This window comes from Miniopterus natalensis, chromosome 3, assembly GCF_054644295.1.
Source record: "Miniopterus natalensis isolate mMinNat1 chromosome 3, mMinNat1.hap1, whole genome shotgun sequence".
In the NCBI taxonomy this organism is placed as follows: domain Eukaryota; kingdom Metazoa; phylum Chordata; class Mammalia; order Chiroptera; family Miniopteridae; genus Miniopterus; species Miniopterus natalensis.
Genome location: NC_142083.1, coordinates 40,309,891 through 40,333,174, shown reverse-complemented (window position 1 = coordinate 40,333,174; position 23,284 = coordinate 40,309,891). Strand labels below are relative to the sequence as shown.

At 43.8% G+C, this 23,284-nt stretch overlaps 1 protein-coding gene across 1 annotated transcript in view; it reads left to right on the top strand.

The window, feature by feature from the left end:
- Window positions 1–910: 910 nt before the first annotated feature.
- DMGDH (dimethylglycine dehydrogenase) overlaps window positions 911–23,284 on the top strand; it is a 45,286-nt gene continuing 22,912 nt past the window's right edge. Inside the window, exons 1-10 of the mRNA XM_087815430.1 lie at window positions 911–1,046; window positions 3,657–3,755; window positions 5,191–5,355; window positions 6,325–6,529; window positions 12,158–12,406; window positions 14,682–14,880; window positions 19,351–19,520; window positions 19,907–20,060; window positions 21,662–21,827; window positions 22,300–22,430. Coding sequence (XP_087671556.1) covers window positions 987–1,046; window positions 3,657–3,755; window positions 5,191–5,355; window positions 6,325–6,529; window positions 12,158–12,406; window positions 14,682–14,880; window positions 19,351–19,520; window positions 19,907–20,060; window positions 21,662–21,827; window positions 22,300–22,430 — 1,598 coding nt within the window. The 5' untranslated portion in view covers window positions 911–986. The remainder of the gene's footprint in view (window positions 1,047–3,656; window positions 3,756–5,190; window positions 5,356–6,324; window positions 6,530–12,157; window positions 12,407–14,681; window positions 14,881–19,350; window positions 19,521–19,906; window positions 20,061–21,661; window positions 21,828–22,299; window positions 22,431–23,284) is intronic.

Sequence of the window (23,284 nt, the reverse complement as noted above, 5' to 3'; positions counted from 1 at the left end):
CTGCGGGGCCTCGGGCTGCGGGCCGTGCCCCTGCCCGGCTCCCCCGGCCGCCTGCGCCCCGCCAGCGGCGTGCGAGGGTGAGTGGGAGCCGGCGCTCGGGGCCCGGGCGGCGGCCGCGGGGCGGGGGCGGGGGCCAGGGCGGCGTTAGGGGCGCTTCGGCTTCAGGACTCTGGGCTCTCGGGTTTCTTCTTGACGAGCGTTCTTTCCCTGCCCAACCGCAGAGGGATACAGTATCGAAGGGTTCCCGGGGCCAGGTCTCCCAGCGCCAGCCCCCTCCCGTCCCCCGTTACGGTAACTTTTGTATCACCCAGGGACGATCTGTGTGTCTGTAGATACTTTCTTCCGTGGCTGACTTGCACGTTGCTTTTTACAGTATGTCTTGGAGAAGCTCACAGTCCAGCTAGGAAGACAGTCATGCAAATAAATATGCTAAACCACGGAGCAATAGTTCTAATTAGAGAAGCATGTGCTCGGTGAGAGCAAGTTCAGTGAGGAAGAATGTTTTACCCCATCTGGCGCTCAACCTGGAAAAAGTGGAGGGAGGTGACCCAAGAGTTATGGATAATAAATGTCATGATGATTGTGGTTTTTTGTGGAATAAAATGATTATTAAGTGTGTTCTTGAAATAGGCTGAGAAAAATTATTCTCTAGATTCGCTGAAAAAAAGAAGTCACCTGTTCAGTTCTTTAGCTCTATTAATTATCTATAACGGACCAGAATTATGTGGAATGGTGCTCAAATGCCTTTATCTCCCTCCCCCAGCCAGATTGCCTAAGTTAGGCTTTAGATGCCGCGAAAAACAAACAAACAAACAAACAAAAAAGTATAGCTACTGTAACCTAGTAGAGCTACTTTTTTTTTTGTCTCCAGGAAAGACAACCCACCCTCATCTTCAGACACAAGATGGAAAGACAGAGCAGAGACAGTGATCATCGGAGGCGGCTGCGTGGGTGTGAGCCTGGCTTATCACCTAGCCAAAGCGGGGATGAAGGACGTGGTCCTCCTGGAGAAGTCGGAGCTCACTGCTGGATCTACCTGGCACGCAGTAAGAGAAGCACCTCGCAGGGGCCGTAGCCACTGAATTGTGCACGACTGCGGTCGGCCCCTTCCCACTCCCAACGCCCCCTGGGTGTTGGGCCCACTGCTAGCTCTTCAGAGGGAGTTGCCTGTCGAGGGCTAGAAAGCTCAGGTCCATTTTGGTTGGCCCACTTCCAGGTGGTGACCAGCGCTGATGATGTCTTAATCTGGAACACGTGGCTTCTGGATTCACATCCCCGCTCTGCCATTTTTTTTACCCATGTGACTTATGGCAAGTTACTTAACCTTCCGATTCCCCTGTGAGAAATGGGAATGCTAATAGGACCTACCTGCTAGGGTTGTGGCGAGGGCTGAATTAATAAGTGTGAAGTTATTGAACACATGGCAAGTGCTCAGTCAATGGTACCTTCTGTATCGAAGAACAGTGGTGGCCGAGACCTTCACCTATATTCTCTCACCTGGCTTTAGCGGTCCTTTCTATTGATTTATTTATGATTTTAATTTGGTGGTGAGACACAGCTTGGCTACGTGAAGACTTCATTATGAGGACTGAGGACGTGTGACACAGCTTTTTTGTTAAATAAAACACGCAGCCAAGTCAGTCTCACGTATTTAACGGTGTATGCGTACTTGTTCCAGGGCTGTACAGTAACTGGGCTAAGTGGAAGGCTGCTCAGGTAAATGAGGTGATTGACACGCTTTTATGCTGTCAAATCAGTTACTCCGGAAGTCAGGCAAGGATGGGAGAGGAGGTTTTTATGACTGTCAGTACAGATTTCTTTTGGAGGAAGAGTTGGGCATTGTTAGCTCAACTTTCAGTCATTAGCTTTCCTTTCAGTCATTAGCACAGATACGGTTTACCCTAAATTTTAAACACAAAAATCAGATTAAAAGACAAAAATTATATTAAAAGACAAAAATCAGTTAATTAAAAATATATAGGATACAAAAAACAACAATATAATTTCATGCCTGGCAAAAAAAATTAAGTTCAGGACTTACTCCTGCCTGTCCTAGTGGCAAGGAAACTAGAGTAGTATGAGTTCTTCTGTGGAAGTAGGTAGATTATTTCACTACTGTAGACTACTTTTCCTTGACCAGGAATTCCTAGACGAATTTGGTCCCTAAATAAAGGATATTGGGCTAAATTTTATCAGTAACAGTTTTATAAAAACTAACCCATGTGACTCTTTCAGATGAAAAATCATCAACTGATTCTATGAAAATAGCTCTCTGGGGTGGGAAGAACAGGACTGGTGTAGTGTAGATAGTATATAACTTTCTGGTGGTCCAGCTTAACCTAGGTTAAAACTAGAGTATCTTGAAGAGTGAAAGGTGACCAGAATTCGAGGTCAGTGCTCATGAATATCAGTTTTCTCAAATGATGGGAACTACATGGAAGTCAAATTCTAGTTCTCTAGCAGATACCTGAAGGCCAGGGATTCTCTATTATTGAACTAGAACTGTTCATATGCACAGTAGATAGCAAGCATATAAAAGACAGGAGACTGTTTGACTGAAAGTTAAGGAGCCAGACTTTTAGTTCCATCATAATGGGGTCTGTGCTATGAGAGCACTTATAAGCTAGGCCAGGATTTTTCTCAAAAAAGTACATGTGTCCAAATACTTGAACAAGTACTTGATAGAAGCCCAAGGATTCTGGTCCTAAAGAATGATTGATGAACTTTTAAATGGGGTGTTTTTTAAGTTCAGGAGAACCAAATGCCCACCACTACCACAGAAAAACCTTATAAATAATACTCCTAAACAGATTTTATTTTGAACAGATTGTATTTTGATGAACTTTCCAGGATACATTAGGTGCAGTGTGGGGCCCTAGATACTTAATGGAAAGAACCTGCTTCATATAATTGCTTAGCATTCTTTGTCTGGATACTACGTTGCACCTGAGTTGGTAAAAGGGGTTTTGGCATGCTAATATTTAGGTATTTTTCTCCTGAGAGTAACTGCTCAGTATTTATTTAGCAGATATTTGCGGGGTACAATGTATATGCTCACCAAACAGGTAAAGCTACAACAAAAGCCTGTTTACCCATTCACCAGGATATAATGCCCAGGAATTTTCTGATTCTTGAATTTTGGAGATTTCAGAGGGAACAGGAGGGCTGTACCCTTCAAGGAAATGGTGGGGACTGGGTCAAGGAAAACTCCCTGCTTGTCTACCTTCCCTGTCCTTAAGGGAGCACGCGTGGCGTGCTGGTTTGAGTCCACGTTGTATGCCGTCCCCCGTATTCTTCCCCCTCGCATATGTTCCTAAACTTCCTGCCAAATCACCCTGTTTCTGAATCTTCAAACAGTTCAGGTGCAACGTAGTATCCAGACAAACAGTTATTATTTCCTAATAACTTTTAGGGACTTACCGTATCTGTTCAGTGGCTGGCTCTGACGTTACTCATATGGCTCAAACTGTTCTTGCAACTGTGTCACAAGCCCTATGCTCTGGATCTGCTCGAACTGCTGCTGTGTTTTCATCCCGGGGGGCTGGCTGGCGCTGCTCCGTTTCTCGCCAGCAATACATTCCTGCTTAACAGATAAGCTATCGACATTTTCAGACGGTTAATTTTTTTCCCCTCAGCATTTTCTTTTCACTTTTAAGGCAGGTCTAACAACTTACTTTCATCCTGGAATCAACTTGAAGAAAATACACTATGACAGCATCAAACTTTATGAGAAACTGGAAGAAGAAACTGGACAGGTAAATGCGTCTAACTTGAAATTGCCTTTGGGTCAGTTTCTTAGAAATATCTGCGATCTCTGAAGATTTTGATAGTGTCGTGCGTGGCTGTGTGTAGTGGCATCGAGGGCACGTGAAATGTTTAATCTGGTGGAGAAGCCTGACCAGAGCTTAAGGAAAGAACCTCTGAAGTTTTCTCTACCATCAGTTTAATTTACTGAAGTGTATTACCCATGTCAGTACCCACTCTCCTGGATTTTTTTTGATGAAGGAAGAATAAAAGGCAGCAGCTTTCAGAATTATTTTAGTCAGTTACTATATCTAGAAGCTAAGAAATTAGGGCCTTTCGGCAGCCGGATTGCACAGGATCCGACAGGGGTGTGTGGCTTACTGTCACACAGCTTCGAACAGCGCTTCGCTAAAAGCCCCTTTCTTTTATTTTTATCTCTTCTCATAATTATTAGTAATCTCAAAATAAAGTGGCAGGCTTAGAATATCCACAGGCTAAGACCGAAGCCTACTTAAAATTTTCATGCCGTTTCTCTTGCCTGAAGCCATCGAACGGCTCCCCACGGTCCTCAGGACAAAGGACGTAGGAGACCTGCTGTGGCCGAGCCCTGCCTGCCTTCCCATCATTTCCTCTTGCGACGCTCAGAGGCTTCAGCTCTCCTTAATTACTTACAGTTCTGGAATGTGCTGGGCTCTCTGCCTGAAACAACATTCCTCTGGCTCCCATTTCAGCTTTCCTGGGAGTCATCCCCTCTGAGAAGCTGGCCTTGACTGCGCCCACCCACCAGTCGGGCTGGGCTGAGGACACATCGCCTGGTTCTAAGAATACCTGTGCTCACCCCTCTTATAACACCCATCTCTATGGTGGTGGTTGCCTTACTGATTGGCCTTCCCTCCAGACTATGGACAACTCGAGGGCAAAGATTGCATCTTTCATCTCTGTAACCCAAGGCCAAGCCGAGTGCTTGGCCAACTGAAGGGCTTCGGTGGATGTCAAATGGGTGTTTATTCCAGTTTACACTTAATCTCAGCACTGCAACATTCTGCTGCTTCGCACTCCTTCCTCAAATCCCTTGTCTTTCTCTTTGCCACATAATTTTCTTTCACTCTGTACGTTGACACTGTCTCATGTTATTGCATCATGCAACTAGCTGTCCGCCTTCACCTGCGGACTGTACGCTCCACCCAAGCAGGGTCTTTGCCTCTCTTGTTTATAACAGCACCTTTGGGGCTTAGCATAGCGCCTGGCACAGGGCACGCACTTCGTCGATAGGTGCTGAATGAATGTGTCTTTGTAAGATGCAAATATGCCTATATAGTTATCTCTTTCACTGCATAGGAAATCTCTTTTCTTGCACGCCTGCATTTTCACTGTGCTGGAGAAGAATCATGTTTCAGTGCCAAATAATGATTTATTTGTGTGTTTTTATTGGAATTATTATAACAGGTGGTGGGATTCCATCAGCCCGGTAGCATCAGAATTGCAACAACTCCTGTAAGGGTAGATGAATTTAAATATCAAATGACTCGGACTCACTGGCATGCAACAGAACAGTATATTATTGGGCCTGAAAAAATTCAAGAGATGTTCCCTTTACTCAACATGAACAAGGTACTTATCTTAAGGGCATTTTCAGTATTTGTTGACTTGAATTAAGATTAGAAAAGGTTGTTTTAAGATGTTAATTTAAAATAGAAAACTTTGTGCACACATTTTAAATGGCAAAATCAGATGATAAATGTTGGAACTTGGGTAAATTATAAGGTGAGCTATTGTGTATACTAAATGAAATATGAAAAGGTAATGAAAAAAAATCTTATCAGTTTTCCACCTATGACAACCGAGGCAACATTTTCAATACCTTTTTTTATTTTTAAGAATTTTATTGATTGTTAGAGAGAAAAGGGAGAGAGAAAGAGAAACATTGACGTAAGAGGGAAACATCGATCGGCTGCCTCCTGCACACCTCCCACCAGGCATCAAGTCCGCAACCCGGGCATGTGTCCCGACCAGGGATTGAACCGCCATCTCCTGGATCCTAGGTCGATGCTCAACTGCTGAGCCACGCCTGGCTGGGCAGACTCTTATTCTAAATGGCAGCTAGAGCTCCAGCCGTCGTGTCTGCTTTCCAGACAGCAGGTGGAGGGAAGGACATGAGGAAGGGAGACAAGGGCATGTGCCAGTTGTCCTTTGATAATGGCCTTTGGAAGCTGCCACGTGACACTTCCATGGGCATTGCATTTATCATAAGTTAGTAGTAGTTATGGAACTAATACCTGCCAACTGTTAGAAACTCTGTTCTTAGTGAGCATGTGTCTAAATAAAATTCCATTTGTCTTTCTATGGGGGGGGGGAGTGGCTACCGGAGACAATCGCAAGCTCTCGCAGGCAGCCTGTCTGCTTAACTCCCAGTGTGAGTCCTGCCTAAGCCCGAGCCCTGATACAGGACGAACACTGACCAACCTGGTGTCCTGATGCATTTTTTCAAGCACAGTTTTATTAAGCATTTGCTGGCAGGGTATAGTTACACTAAACAAGGAGCTACTCATTTGATTATTGATTTTTTATGAATCGGTTTAGATTTTAGCTGGACTGTATAATCCTGGAGATGGTCACATCGATCCTTACTCTCTAACGATGGCCCTGGCTGCTGGGGCTAGGAAATATGGTGCCCTTTTGAAATACCCCGCACCGGTGACTTCTCTGAAACCCAGGGCAGATGGGGCGTGGGATGTTGAAACACCACAGGGATCTGTGAGAGCAAATCGAGTTGTGAATGCTGCAGGTAAGTGTCATATCTTCTTTTGTTTTATTAGTGAGGTTTTTTTTCAAGTGGCAAAGAAATAAGATAGTATGCCATAAAGTAATGTTTTACACTGTGAACATTGTTATTAAATACTGTGATGCTCCCAAGGTGAACATTTTGTCTGTTTCTAAGCTACAAAGCCCTCCCTCCATCGCCATCCTTGGTTATCTATAGAAACGTGGCATGCTTCTCCATGCTCCATATTTTGTGCTCCAGATCATGTTTTGCCGAATTATGTTTATTTTTCCTTCCTTTTGTTCACTCTTTCTTTATAGTAATAACCAAATCCTAGTGTTCAAATTCATGAGCATCTTCTTTGTCCTCAATTTGCTCCTTTAGGGCAGAATTGGCCATTTGTGTTCCCTCCCATCCACTCCTGATTGCGGGACTCTAGTCAAAAAAGTTTTAACCCCTTTCCTCTCAGAACATTATTAACATACTTCATAATTTTTCTTTAGGTTGCTCTGCTACAGTTTAGACTCAGAGTGAAGCCAAAAGGAATATTTGAGACAATCTAACAACCTACTCACCCATTTTCCATGTATGGAGACCAAGGTCCAAAAGGTCATCCCACTTGGCCAAGTGACAGTTGTGTCAGAGCCAGGATTTGGACCTGGGTCTTTTGATTCTTGAGTTAACACACTTTCTAACAGGCCATTTGCCTGTGAAGACATTTCCAGCTATCACAGATACAAATATAAATTTTTGTGCAAATGAAAATGCTTATGCAGTCCTACTCGGGCTAATACTTTATAGTTACCTATGGTTCATAATGGTTAACTTAAAACCTAAAATAAGCATGAGGCAGTAACTGATTTTCTTGTGGTCTGCTCTTCGAGTCAGGGTTTAAATTACACAATGAAAACAACCTTTATTACAGCTCAAGTGATATGCCTTGTGGACACTGGATAAACATGGACCCTTAAGATTTTTTCCTCTAAACCGTAACTTTGATTGATGTTTTGTTTTGTTTTTTTAACAAAACACAGCGGTTCTAGAAGTCATGTATTCAATATTTAAGAGTTTAAATCTGATTCCTGAATCTTTCTAACATATGTCCCCCGTTTGAAAAGCATAAAGATCTCATGCCTTCTTTGATATCATTTGAAATACAAAACATGGTTATGTAAAATAACTTGCCTAAAATATAAAAGCAAAGGCATAAAATATTGCTTTCTGTTCTAACTCCCCTTGCCCCCCCCCCCAGTCCCCATGTGATACCCCTGTCCCTCAGCACCCTTGGGCACCACTGGCTTAAATCCTGCTGGAATACTCAGGGCAATGAAATCATTCACCCTTTTTTCCCAAGTAGCAAGGATTCTTTGTAATCTTGTAACATTCTTTATGGTCTCATGAATTCAGCCCCTAAAACATTTTACTGTTTTCCTAGGGATAGCAGATCCTGAACAAACATGCCCTGGCTTCCAGGTCAGCACCGTGGCCGACGTGGCTAACTGACGCCTGCGCTCCTCTCAGACGGGCTCCGACCAACCCCACCCCTTTCCCAACACAGTGCTTCAGGCAGCCACACACTCCCCACTGATATTTTGAGAAATAACATAGAAGACCTTAATTTAACACATTTCTCTATTGTTTTCCTAAAATGGATAACATTTTTTAGAAGATGTAAAGGCCACTATTATCTACTCAATTGTATGACAGATAACCTGCTAGAAGTTTCTTTTCGTGGAGCTATCCCAGAAGGCTGTTGAGTCTTTAGGATACCTGTGGAAAGGAAAGTCTAAAAGTAAAAAATATGTCCATTTGCTAATGTGTCTCTGGCACTGTCCAGGCAGCAGGCTTTCTCGACCAGACACAATGTGTTTGTAAAATAGAGATAATAGTGTCTGTCTCAAAAACTTATGATCAGTAAATGAGCTGATAATGTAAAGTACTCAAAACAGGGTTTACCGCATAGAAAACACTAAAAAATTAAGTATAATAATGATAGTAATTATTATGATTATTACAATTATTTCCCTGAAAGTCTGTGCCCCTGTCTGGGAGACACTAGCATCAGGGTACCCTGGCTTCTTGGTTCTAGCCTTAAGATTACCCAAATCCTTTTACTTACTCTAGAGTCAACCAGCACCCATCCTGCTGGTAAATTGACTCCCTCAAAAACTTGGTTCCCAGATTTCAAAAATATTCTAATTCAGGTGGTCTTGGTGGGAAGCTGTATTTTAAATGAGTACTCCAGGTACTGTATTGTCTATACCAGATGGTCTGCAAAATATGTTTTGAGGAACAAACACTATTATATGGGTGTTCCTACAGCAGAGACAATGCAGTAACCTCATTCTTTTTTAAAAAAATGTATCTTTATTGATTTCAGAGAGAGGAAAGGAGAGGGAGAGAGAGAGACAGAAACATCAATGTTGAGAGAGTCATTGATCGAGCCCGCAACCCGGGCATGTGCCCTGACCGGGAATCGAACCCCGATTGCCTGGATCCCAGGTCAACGCTCAACCGCTGAGCCACGCCCGGCTGGGCAGTAACCTCATTCTTAAGAAAGCAGAGCTGACGAACAGTTTCCGCCAGGCCTGGTCTCTTGGTGTGCAGTGGGCTAGCTCACGCCTGGTCTCTTGGTGTGCAGTGGGCTGGCTCACGCCTGTCTCTTGGTGTGCAGTGGGCTAGCTCACGCCTGTCTCTTGGTGTGCAGTGGGCTAGCTCACACCTGTCTCTTGGTGTGCAGTGGGCTAGTTCGCCTTCAGTATTGCTTTAAAACGGCTTCATCCCTCCTTCATTTTATCCCTCCCGTCAGGGAGCTGCTGTGTATTGGGATGCAAGCTTTTTCTTTGCATAGCAATGAACGTTTCTCTTGACCTCATTTCCAATTTCCTCATTAAGCCTGACATAACTATGTAAACTTTACTTAAGAATAGTCCTGATATGATAAATCAGAAATGTGATTGGATCATGCCAACATGAAGCCCAGTGTTCAGCCAAAAAGAATTGCTTAATTTTGCCTAATATTCTGCGTCAATGAACGTCACTGTATCCAGGGGTGGGGAATGTTTGTTCTCTGCCAAGGGCCATTTGGATATTTATAACATCATTCGTGGGCCATACAAAATTATCAACTTAAAATTTAGCTATGAAAAAAGCTCATAGATTTGTTGAATTTTGAGTTGCACCTGAGGTTGTCTTGGCAGGGCCAGACCAAATGATTTCGCGGGCCGTACATGGCCCACGGGCCGGACGTTCCCCAGCCCTGGTTTATCTATAAACCATCATTGCCGCTGTATAAACCCTGGTACCAGTTACCTTGTCCACAAACCTGTACCCTTCATTTTATCTCTGTTTCTGTTAATCACTGAGGTTTTTTTTTTAATGGAAGCCATTTCCAGTGATCATTTTTATTGACTCTTCCCTTCAATGGCATATTTTTTAGATGATTCCTCCATGTTTGTCTCTTCCCTTTGCACTTGGGTGGGTGCATCCAGCAGGGGGTGAAGTGTAACCCTGGCTAGATTTTGTTACCATGATTGACATGTAGAGGAGAGAATGCCAACAAACACCACCACGGGTAAAACAATACAGAGTTTTCCATGGGGGTTCAAGTAATATAGTTATATGACACTTAAGCATACATTTCCACTTTATTTTAATGATGAAGTGCATTAATAAGTAAGCAACTAGACTCAGAAATTTATAAATATGTTCGAATAGGAAAGAATTTATTTTATTCAATTTATGTTTTTAATTGAAACAAATATATTGAGGATATTTCAGTGCTTTGAATTGCTAGGCTAAATATTTGGGCTTTTTATGTTTTAAAACTCCTCTAATGCATATAACTAGAATATGTGGATTTACTATCTTTTCCTACAAAATCCTGACATTGGTAATTCATATCGTACTACGAGCACAAATAAATTAAGTCTCTAAATTATTAAAAGATCAACAAATAGCTTCAGTGCCCACAGGTAAGATTTTTGGTTTGCAAATAGACACCCATTTCTGGGGCTATTATTACAAGTGTGACCAACTTAGTCGTTAGGCAGAACATAACAACAGAACACAAGAGTGATGTTTAGATGGTTAAATAGAAATAAACTATGGCCCGGCTGGTGTGGCTCAGCGGTTAAGTGTCCACCCAGGAACCGCCGGTTCGATTCCTAGTCAGGGCACATGCCCGGGTTGCAGGCTTGATCCCCAGTAGGGGGCGCGCAGGAGGCAGCCGACTGATGATGTTTCTCATCGATGTCTCTATCTCTCTCTCTCCTTCTCCCTTCCTCTCTCTAAAAATCAATAAAAACATATTTTTAAAAAAAAGAAAGAAACTTTGGCACGTAAGAGTACATAATCTGGTTTCCCAGACTGACTCATAGTCGACGATCCTGTGTCTAGCTCTGAACTTCATGGTGACTGAGACTTCAGAACTCCATATTAGATTCTGGAAAAAGCAGAATAGAAATGGTTAAAAATTTAGAGAATGAAACCCCTAAAGAAGTAACTTAAATAAGATTCCCTAGTCATTGGAACGATTACTCAAAATTATGAAACAAACAAGTGCATAGGGCCCCTTCCCCCCAAATAATCCATTGGTGGGTGAGGCAACACCGTATCCCTGATGAATAATCATTTCTATCATTTTAGATTCTGAAATATCTTCCTACAAGTGAAGGAGTCTTGGATTTTTAAAATAAAGTCTTTCTGTAGCAAGAAAAGCAGTAAGATGTGATGACTCCGGGTGCCCCCGTGACCTTGGCAGGCCTGTTTCCCTCTCTGCACTTCAGCTCTGCATCTGTATACTGAGGACAGCCAAGGCTCCTTTCATCCACGGATTATCTGGTTCCATCTTTAGCAAAGGAAAACAAACTCACATTTGTCCCCACCAATAAGACAGTCCCCATGCGCACTGCGAAGTGAGAAACATTGGTGGCGGGAGCCCCGCTCCTCATGAGGCCTCTGCCCGGGGCTGTGGCACCTCTTCCCCTGACCTGACTCCTGGTGCCTTCCTGCCCTTTGCAAGGAAGGGTCTTACAGACATACGCAAATTAAGCTTTTAAAACAACAGAGAAAACTTAATGTGTTATCTCTCTCCCCAAACACATACACTTTCAAATTTTAAGTGAACAGAGCAATTCTGCATTTGTGGCCTTTTAGGCATCCAGGGTTTGGGGAAAGGAGGGCCTGGGGAGCGGAGGGGACCGACTTGCAGGCTCTGCGATGTTTTATGCTGATCACATCCCCACGGGGCCTCTTCCATCCGAATCATCCGTGTTCTACAAGTTCGGTCAGTTCATTACTGTCCTTACAACATGGGTACATTTTGTATATTTGGATTGTTTACTTTTTCCTTCAGATCTGTTTTTGTGTGTTTCCTCTGCCTGCCTTTGCTTATGGGAACAATGCTTTTTCAGGAACGGAGTTCCCGGGATTACGGAAGTGTGCGGAGAGCTCTGGGCAGCGGACAGTGCTCTATTGCCTTCTCTTCTGCCGTTCAGCTCTTCAGTGACAAGGGAAGAGTCCTTATGACACCCTTTGCCATGGGCGCTGGGGTCTTCTAACTGCTTTATGCTAATATAAGTTGCTGTTATCAGTGTCGGATGGGGTGTGTTTATGTCTGTGGTGACATTTTCAAATGACTTTCTATTTAAGGATTTTGGGCCCGTGAAGTGGGTAAGATGGTGGGACTGGAACACCCTCTCCTTCCCGTCCAGCATCAGTACGTCGTTACTTCCACCATCCCTGAAGTGAAGGCTTTGGAGCGAGAGCTCCCTGTGCTCCGTGACCTGGAGGGCTCGTACTACCTCCGACAGGAACGGGACGGGCTCTTGTTTGGTCCGTATGAGAGTCAGGAGAAAATGAAGGTTCAGGACTCATGGGTCACCAGTGGCGTCCCTCCAGGTAAGTCTAGCAAATGGAAGCGTGTGCGTGTCAGACATGTCTGTCGTATCCCCTCTGCGATGCACTGGACACCTGGGATATTGGAGGTTAGGGTTCGAGGTAACCCCTGGTCTCTTATCCCTGTGAATAATTGCAGCAGGGAGTGAGGAAAGAGAGGAGAGGCGGTGGGCGGTGGGGAGGCTGAAGAAGGCCGCCCCCCGCTGCCTTAGAAGGCTCGAGGGGACGTTGACCAGCCCCCACACTTTCCTCGATGCCCCTCCTGCTGGCCCTGGTTTCCAGATTTGGACATGGGTGCTATTGTGTCTGGACCGTTGGAAACCTGACTGGCATCAGAAACAGGATATCCAGCCTGCTGAGAAGGAAAGCCTTGGGGTCTGTCACAGAGCAGGATAGGTTAGGGACACACAGACACACACACACACACACACACACACACGCCTGCCTACCACATAAGTGGATGTGGAAAAGGCCCAGGCCTCTGTGCTAAAGCAGGAGGTACTATCGTTTCTCCTTGAAGTTCTGCAAGGGAAAAAGACCTGTTTTGGTTTTTTATGAAACATTTTACAGCACTGGGTTAAAGTTTGGGTCAACTAAGGAGGTAGCTCAGGTTTTAATCTATAAAAGGAGCTAACATGTCATTGGGACACTGAATTACTATAAGGGATATAAGGAAATGGAGGGATTTACATTTTCCAGAATTATACTTTGATGAGCTACCTGAGGTAGGGACTGAATCCCTCCCTCCTATTCCCCAAAGACACCTATGCCCATGTCACAGGGGATCACCAAACCACCTGCAACAGAAGCCGGACCAGTTATCTGAGGGTTTCAGTTTTGCTGAGTGGGCTGTGCACATTTGGGCCTGAGCAGAATAGCTCCTGAGCCCAGAGGAAGGGCTGATCTGCCACCCCAGAGCCTCCCTCTTGGCTCTGCCCCATGGTGGCAGCCTCTCCTCCAAATAAATGTTGAACAAATATTTAAATAATTGCAGTTGGAAGGAGACCCAGACTGTTGGTTGGCCCTGAGCGCCCACATGTCCTGGTCCAATCCTGCTGATCTGCAGGTCTCCATGCCACTGACCCAACATGCAGCCCCTGGAGGAACAAGGAGAAGCTGGCTGGCTGCTGGGCGGGAAAATCATCAGTATTGGCGGACACGTTCTTTTAGGTCATCTGTGGCCCTGCCATCAATCGCAGTGCCCTTTAGCACTGAGAAGATGACTGTACTCCAAGGCTCTGACTCTTTTCTCAGAACTCTGGCCCTCGCATATGTCTGGGAGCGGGCTCACGGAGGAAGCCTCCGTGTGGGGTCAGAATCCATCATCTGAGATCCTAGAGTAGTTTTCTGTTTAGCCCCAATGTCCTGACATGACTTAGTAAACTCCCACTTGCCCTCACCTGGGCAGATGCAGCAGATTTTATGGTTATTTGAAGGGTAAAAGATCTCTCTTAAAAACCAAATAGGAGTTGTTTGTTTTGTTTTTTGATTGTCACTGGATTAAATACTGAAAACTGTTAACATGTATACATTTAAATATTCTATTATTATAAAATGTTAGCTTTCATGATTTTGTTTCAAGAAATAACATTATTGGAGTTTGGAACAGCTGGCCTGAGGAGTAGGCTGAGAAGTTGGTAATCTTAATTTAAGATCCGCCTAGAATACTGACTACTAAAACACATTTTTCTGAATCATATGTGCATTTATGTGAATCTGAATAATGTCTGAATTTCTACCCTTTTTTACTGTTGCCTCCTCGAGCCTCTCTTAGATTTTGATGCAAATGCTTGTGAAAGGGAAACTATCATGGGTAATTAGACATTTATTCTTTCACCTAACAAAGACTCATTGAGCATTTACTATGTGCCAGGCAGTGTTCTAATTACCTGTTACGCAGCAGCCTAAAAAATAAAATTTCAACCTTCATGGAGTTTATTACATAATAGGGTATAACAGAAAATAAACAAGAATATTTTTAAGTAAATTAAATAGCATATTAGAAGGAAATAAGTACTATAGGGGGAAAAAGACCAAAAAAATGTATAGATCATAAAATTAAAAGAAAAGAAAAAAACAAACAAACATGATTGTTCTCAATGCTATAGTGAGTACCCATCTGTCCATAGTGAATATCAAGTTTAGATGTAAAAACGAAAAGAGGAAGCGCCTTCCTCACAGGCCGCGTGGAAGTGTACGCAGATTCGGGGACTTGAGCCACTTGAGAGAACTTGCCCACACAGCCGGGCGTCCTGATCCCATCCGCACATCCTTTCAGGGTTTGGAAAGGAGCTCTTTGAGTCCGACCTGGACCGGATCATGGAGCATGTCGAAGCTGCCATGGAAATGGTCCCGGTCTTGAAGAAGGCGGACATCATCAATATCGTCAATGGCCCTATCACATATTCTCCTGACATCCTGCCTATGGTGGGTCCCCATCAGGGGCTCAGAAACTACTGGGTGGCCATAGGCTTTGGGTGAGTATCTCCATGTAATTCAACATTAATTATAGAGTCATGTAGTTTAGGTAAATCTTGTCCCATAATCTCAGGACAAAGATGGAAAGTGGGAAAGGGGCAGAGAGTTGTTCCCTTTCGTGACCAATGAAATGGGCGTAACAAAAACTTTAGGCTTAAAACTGCCTATATAATGCTTTCATCACTTGTAGAGGTTTTAAAGATTTGCACACAGAAGGGAAGTGATTTCCTGGAACTTTCTCTTTGCGTATTTCTTGTCATTTCCATTATTTTTCTCTTTTCATGCTGTGTATGTTCAGATAGGTCAGTTTGCCCCAATTTTATTCTATTTTATTTTATATTTTATTTTTTCCCTCCCTTCCTCCCCCCCCCCCCAATTTGCCCCAGTTTTACAAGGATGTTTTCATAACACAAGGTGACAAAGATAACTCAAAAAATGAAATGTATAACATATCTGATGCTATGTTCACCATAGTTCATGTTTGTCCAACATGATTTGTTTTTTTATGATTGCTCAGGTTCATATTTCATTTCTAATATTTGTGCCATTAATTGGGTGAATATTAATGCCAAACTCCATTTACTATCATATCACAACTTCCAATATTCTATTCTTCTTCCCCATTTTATTTGGCCATTTATTCAACTAATATTTAATGGCTGCCAGCTCGTGCTAGGTCCTGGGCTACAGCTGAGGACAAGGCACTGGGGCCTGACCAGAGGTGCAAGGCTTGTTGGGCTGCTCTTCTGCCAACAGTAGAGAGGCTGGGGTCTGAACTAAGGAAGCAGCAGTGAGGACTGAGAGATAGAAGGTAAAAGTACTTATCGTGGGTGATTAATTGCATTAGGTCCTGAGGGAGAGACAAAAATAGCAAATGGTGGCAACCTTTCTAACCTGACCACTGGTTGGATGCTGGGGACCATGGGGAGAGACCCGGGAAAATAATGAGTCACTTTTGACACGTTGGGTTTGAAGTGTCCAGTCGAGGCCTGTGGGGCATCCAGAGGGAGGAAGCCAGGCGGAGGCTCGGGGCTGGAAGGCGTAAGGTAAGCGAGGGCTTGGGCAGCCGCCCACGTGCAGGCGTGTGCATGTGGAAGTGGCTCTCCTGCGCATTACTTGTATGTCTTCCTTGGAGAAATGTCTATTTATATCTTTTTGCCTATTTAAAAAATTGGATTAGTTTTTTTGTGTTTCTGTCATTAAGTTGTAGGAGTTCTTTATATATTCCAGGTACAAGACCCTCATCAGATAGGTGATCTGTGAAATTTTTCTCCGGTTCTGTGGGTTCTTTCACTCTCTTGATGGTGTCCACTGAAGCACAAAGTTTTTAATTTTGGTGAAGTCCAGGATGCGTAATTTATTTTTCAGTTAAGTTTATTGGAGTAACATTGGTTCATAGCATTATGTAAATTTCAGACGTACAATTCTGTAACGTGCCCTCATGTACTCTACCGTGTGCTCGCCTCCGACGCCTAGCCTCTTCCCATCACCATGTATTCGGCCCCTTCCCCTCTGACCCCTCCCCACCTCCCTCCCCCCCCGTAACCACCACACTGCCGTCTGTGTCTATGAGTCTGTGTTTTGTTTGTTTGTCTGTTTGTTGCTTTTTGTCTTATATCCCATATATGAGTGAAATCACATGGTTCTTACCTGGAGGGTCCTCAGGAAATTAAGAATAGAGCTACCTTATGACACAGCCATCCTGCCTCTGGGCATGTACCTGAAAAATTTGAAGACACTTATTTGTAAAGATATATACACACCCCTGTGTTCACTGCAGCATCATCCCCGATCGCTAAGACATTTCGTACGTAACCTGGTGGCATGCCCCCGCGGGCTGCCCCTCCCGCTGGCCTCAGTGACCCATTCCACGGCCTGAAGGCCGATGACGCCTGTGCCTGGCTGAGCACCACATCGCCTCGAGGGAACATTTGAAAACGGGACCCAGCTTTACGGCTGGTCACTTGCATGGGTCTCGTTCTCCTTTCTGTGTCATCTATGAAATTCCTGTTGTCGGTCCCTAGGCCCCGTGAACGATGCGGCGAATTGGAAAGCTAGCAAGCAGATTCCCAGCGCCGCTCCTATAGATCCTGGTTCGTTAGCCAGAGAGGGGCCCGGGGATCTTCTGTTGTTCTGGTGCAGCCAGTCCCCAGAGCAGGGATTTGTAAACTGTCTACATGTATGCCAGTGCTCATTAACCTTACAGATTACCCTCAGACAGAGCTGTTTTACTTTTGCCACAGTCTGATGAGTTTTTCTGCTTCTGGGCAACTAACACATTGCCCCCCAAAATGTTTAATGAAATGCATTCAATTGAATCTAGTTTTCTTGGCTTAGAACGGATTAAAAGCCGCAAGTTTAGAAAGGGGAGGGTGCTTTAAAGATGTACCACCTGACAATTTAACAGAGTTATCGTCAAGAAGCAGTCACAAACACTCAGACACAAAGCAGCCGGGCCTTTGGGAAGCAACGGGTTCTGCAGGTTCATGCTGGAGATGGAAGAAGAACCTGACTCTCCCCATCAGGTTCCCTTCCACTTCCCTCGACACATTACTCCCTTATGAACATCTTACCAGCTGGGCACAGCCACCCCCTGCTGTTAGTTATACAGGGCCCAACGGCCACCCTGTATCACTTGCCTACTGGGCACTTTCAAATGCCATGTCCATTAATTCTTCATCAACACAGCAAAGACAATGGGCTCATAAAGAATATGAGAAGACTAAAGCTCAGGGTGGTTGCACAGCCCGCCCAAGGTCACACAGCTGGTAGGCAGAACAAATCGTACCCAGGCCTCCTTGTTCTGTGCTTTTACTGCTAAATCAGGGGCTCTCAATAGAAGTTTCATAGCACTCAGTTGTGTGGCATTTTGCATATAAGTTGATAATAGTTAGAGAGTGGAAGTTCGTAAAAGATTGATATTTTTAAAAGAAATTAGATTTCATTCAGGATTATCCCCAAATACTGGCACCCTGCCCCATTTGTTTGCTCATGGGCATTGCTGAAAGGGAAAGAACATGATGTTGTAGCCATGAGAGTGGAGGAAACCAAAGTACAGCCCTGGCTGTGCTCAAGGAGTCTGCCAAGGATGTGAATCTGTCACGTGTGTCTTGGCTGAGAGATTTAGAACATTGGAGAAGTCAAGTCCAATAACAGAGAGTGTACACTGGGGTCAGACTACTGAATTTTTATACTGAACCTGGTCTTTATTGCTGTGTGGAAAATGGTAAGCACTTTCAATAAATGTCAGTAAAAGTTTATACAGTTTCGAGTTTTATAAACAGTATCTCTAGCTCTCAGAAATGGCAACTATTGTATTTCATACATTGGGCCTGGGTAAGTGAATAAACATTGTAAGCATATATTTCATAATTATTTTAAGCACATATTTAATAATTTTTCTTGCTTTCTTGAAACTTAGTGAGATTGTTTGTGGATAATTTGTATGACCCGTGTTTCTTCTTTACACTATCAAGAGAACTATCCACCGCTGCCTTTTTATTCTGCTTGAGAAATAGCCTTATAACAAATTTAGGCACTCGCTTTTATCAAATAGCAAAACTGGTAAAAGTTAGTTAACATTGCGAGCCTTGGCGAAGGTCGTCCCACGCACTTGGAACATGTGATTCTGGCTGTTCAGTCGCTGTGATTCTGGGTAGTGGGACTTCTTGCATTTAGAGGTCTGTGTCTGCAGCTCCCTTTTGTGGTCATCTCCCCACAACTCCCTGCTCATCCAATTCCTCAGAAGCCTCTCGCAACTTAAACACAGATGAACCCATGATAAAGTCCTTCATTAGACGAGGCTGAGGGCAGAACGGCACACAGCCAACGTTACATTATGACCCCTCCACCTGTATCACATTATTTGCTGCAAACATGCCCTTGGTTTTAAAGCATCTTCATATGGAAATAGAAAACAAGCCCATCTTCTCTGCCAAGTGACCCACTAGTTACAAAATACAGGGGCCAGTGTTCCTTCTGCCTTCTCCCCGCAAGTCCCATAGTGAGTGCCTCTTGTCTGAATGCTTCTAAGATAAGGGCCCAAGATCCCTGCACAGAACTAACTTAGTCCGAGAAGAGATGAGCAGACCACTCCACAGTGCACATGACTCTGCAAATTTCCTATCAGGATAATCACGGCTCAAGGCTGGTAAGGTGTCAACGGCCTCTGCCTGTTGCTCCCTACACCTCATTTTCCTAAAGTGAGCATCCTTCCTAGCTAAGAGCTGTGGGCATGCATCTCTTGAAACTGGAAACAAACTAGCTATAAAGTCAGGCACATTTAGCTTGGATGCCTAAATATGTTTTCTTTTTGAGAAAAAAGAATGTTAGCATAAAGATTATGTAGACTGTGTGTTCTGAATGGCACAGAACACCCCAATTTTAAGGCCCTGTAAAATATTTGGACATATTTTGTTGTTCGAAAATAACATATGTTGTAACAGCGTATTTATCTCTGTATTTGAAAGATACGGCATAATCCACGCTGGCGGGGTAGGGAAATACCTCAGTGACTGGATCCTGCACGGAGAGCCTCCTTTTGACCTGATAGAATTGGATCCCAATCGCTATGGGAAATGGACGACCACTCAGTACACTGAGGCCAAAGCCAGGGAGTCATACGGATTCAACAATATTGGTAAAGTGCAAATTTACTGTTGTGTACAGAGCGTGCACAAAATGGACCTGCAGCGCCGCTGGCTCCACGTGCTTTCCATTCGGTGCACTTTGGTGGGAGGGGGGAGGGATTCTAGAAAACCTAGTGCGTCTAAGACGCAACAAGAAATCTGTAGGCATGTATATATTTCATGTGTGGCGTGCGTCAGCGATTTTCAGTTTTAAATTCATTTTTACTTTACCGTTCGACTAGTATAAAAACGACAGCTTCGAGGGATGTTTCTTTACGTCCGTTTGATATAGGGTATGCCTCTGGGTTTTCAGCACGCTTCTCCGTTTCGTGAAGCCCTTCAAAGCGTTTGATAGCTTCCGTTACACGCTGCGTAAGAACTGGGTTTCCTTTTCCAGTTGGGTACCCCAAAGAAGAGCGGTTTGCCGGGAGGCCGACTCAGCGAGTCAGTGGGCTTTACAAGACCCTGGAGTCGAAATGTTCCATGGGCTTCCACGCGGGCTGGGAGCAGCCGCACTGGTTCCACAGGCCAGGCCAGGACCCGGGCTACAGGTGAGCGGCTCACTTCCCCTGCCTGGGGCCCTGACTGCAGGACGGCTTCGGAGGCGGGAAGGGGGCCGTCCGTGCCGGCTCCCCTCCCATCCTGTGGTGCCACCCCAATCCCGCAGCACTTATTTTCTGGCAGTGGGGGGCATTCGTCTATCCCACATGACACTGGCCCACGTCTAGGACCCACTTGGCCTCAAGAGTCCCCCGCCGGTCCTGGTGAAGCCTCTGCGTGGCATTTTCCAGGAGCTCGGGGGAACCTCCTCACCCCCTGCAAGTCCCCACGTGCCTTCGGTTGGCTCCTAAAGGTCTGTCCCGGCTTGGGGTGCCCGCTTGAATCGCACAGTATGGAAAGAGTGGAGAAGCGGGTCTTCCTCCACCAAGGGAGAGTTCAGAGCACCCGTTCCCGGTGCGCGTGCTGAGTCGTGCAAATTGTACGCACTCTCAGCATTTGAGGTTAAGCTAAAACGTGAAGACGGTTCTCTGAATTCCTCTAACGTTGTTGCCGTTGTTTTACTTGGATTACATGCCGTCATTGTTCGTGGGATTAGCAGTGATTATATATATCTTTTTCTCACAAGAATTCATAAACCAAGAGAAAACAAATAGCAAATCTAGAAATTATCTTTTTAAAATCTCTTATTGCTTATTTAAACAGGTTTTGATGTCTACTCTAAGGCCAGCTCTAAATGGTGCAAAGTATAGTAGAGGGCCAGTTGTTGGTTAATGAATTTGGGCTCCCCAGGCAGCTAGTCTAGATTATCCAGGGGCAAAACATTGGCTTGGTTTTTCCTAAATGATTCAGATAAATGCCAGCTCTATTCCTCACCTTGCACTGTTTGGATCTGGCCTGTTTCTTCTACTATTTTAATAATTAAACTACTGAAAACTCATTTTGCAGACTTAGCAGCCCGCTCTGAAGTTAAAATACCACATTAGGAGTCCACTTTACAAAGTTCAAGAGGCCCTGCATAATGAATCTGGAGACCTTTGTTCCGGGGCCAGCTCTGTCACTAAATAATGCAAAGTCCTTGGAAGTCACACTGTGTCTTTTCTCTAAAAAATGAAGATGTTGGATCAGATCCTTGCTCAGTCCAGGTGTGGAGCCTGTGAATGCAGACTGTGGGTCCCACCCAGACCTGCTGCATCAAATGTGCATTTTAACAAGGGCAAGAGATTTGTATTTTCGTTAACATTTGAGAAGCACGGGACAGGAGAGCTCCACCCCCATAAATTCTGATTTAATTAGGTCCAAAAAATTGGTGTTTTTAAAAATGCTTCTTAGGTGACTGATATGCAACCAAGGTTGAAAACCACAGGACTGGTTGACTCCTAAGCTCTCTTCCAGATTTGAGAGCCCGCATGTCCTAGCTTATTTCCTAGTGGATAAATACTTTATTCACCATGAAATGGGTCAAAGGGATGTAAGAGTAACTTCAAAAAATCAGATTCCAACATGTACGTGTGATTTGCAGAGCAGAATTTTAGGCTGCATTTTTTTTTTCCAAATGGGATTTACTACATGAATAGAGTTTATTCAAATATCCTAATTCTGTAATTTTCTGAAAATGAATGACAGTTGTTTTATGACAAACATTGTGTTGCAGGCCAAGTTTTCGCCGCACAAACTGGTTTGAGCCGGTGGGCTCTGAGTATAAACAAGTTATGCAAAGAGTAGGGGTGATTGACCTGTCACCATTTGGCAAGTTTAACATCAAAGGCCAAGATTCTATTAGACTGTTGGACCATCTCTTTGCAAATGTCATCCCAAAGGTAAATAACCTGATAATGGTACAAGGTCTAGGACTGTGGCCTGCTTAACTCTCTTATCCTCTCATTTAAAACAAACAAACAAACAAAAAACAAAAATAAAATCCCAATATGTTATTTTAGTCCACCTAATGATTTCTGTATGAACACTGATCAAGGGTATGCTAGCTAGTTTTTTAATTTAAATTTTTGCTGAATGAATCATCACCCAAGGACCTTATTACTTTGCTTAATTGTGTCGATAGGAACTACAACATTGACTGAAGTATAATTTTTATGACAAATAATTGCAATTTAAACTGAGAACTTCAAAATTAGTTTTGGGCTTATGCTTACAAATAATTCACACAATGGATATAAATGGTAAGATTCAGATGGTTTTCATTGTTGACACCTACATTTTTTCCATGTTGTTTTAAAAGGATGCCTGAGATTTATGTTTCATCCTGAGATGATTTTAAATTCTTTTGTGCAGGTGGGTTTTACAAACATAAGTCACATGTTGACACCGAAAGGTCGAGTATATGCTGAGTTGACTGTTTCTCACCAGTCTCCTGGGGAGTTTCTGTTAATAACTGGATCTGGATCAGAACTTCACGATCTTAGGTACGTGGGAACCTAGTAAGAAAATTTTATATGGGTTAAACATTGTCTAAATCTTAAACTGAGTTTTTCTTTTACCAGTAGTTGAAAGTACAACTTTAATTCTTAAGCCTTATTGTTTCAAATAAACTTCATGTTTTTATAGGAAATTACTTAAAGGGAGGGACCCTGTCCCCACCCCTTCCAAAAGGGAATCCCTCTACAGGGAGTACTGGTTCTAATAACATCAACTCCCATTTTTTAGGCATTGTCAATATGTCAGAACTCTTTTTACGTGTTATCTTAATGAATTCTCTTAATAGATATATATTTGCATGGTATATACTATTCCCATTTTCAGACGAGGAAACTGAAGTTTGGGTTAAAGGAGCTTGCTGATGCCAGTCTTTCTGATTCTGGTGCCCACATGTGGTCGGCTGCCTCCCTGGGTTATCTTATCCCTTTTTCATGCCCTGTGCTGTCTGGTCCACAGATGGATCTAAACCTGTGACCTGCCAGGTTGACCCTTCACATGAATCTTTAGTCTACTGTTTAGCCTGCTGTAAAATTTGTAGTCTTCAGTCTACAGATTCAGAATATTTTAGTATTCCGAAAATACTTGAAATATTACTGTTTAATAAATGTCAGATAGGAGTGAGTAGGCAGAATTGTCACAAAAGTTCAGCAGGAGAAATCTTGACTCTGACAGCTTCTCACTCTAGTTATAAACTGATGCAAATCATATCCCCTAACCCCAGATGCATTGGGAGCCGTTTTAGTAGCTCAGCTCTGTGTAAACCCAGGTGATCATTTTATGAGAGACTTGTGTAGTTCTAGGGACTGCTCGATAAATCATAAACAAACTCTATAACTGGGTT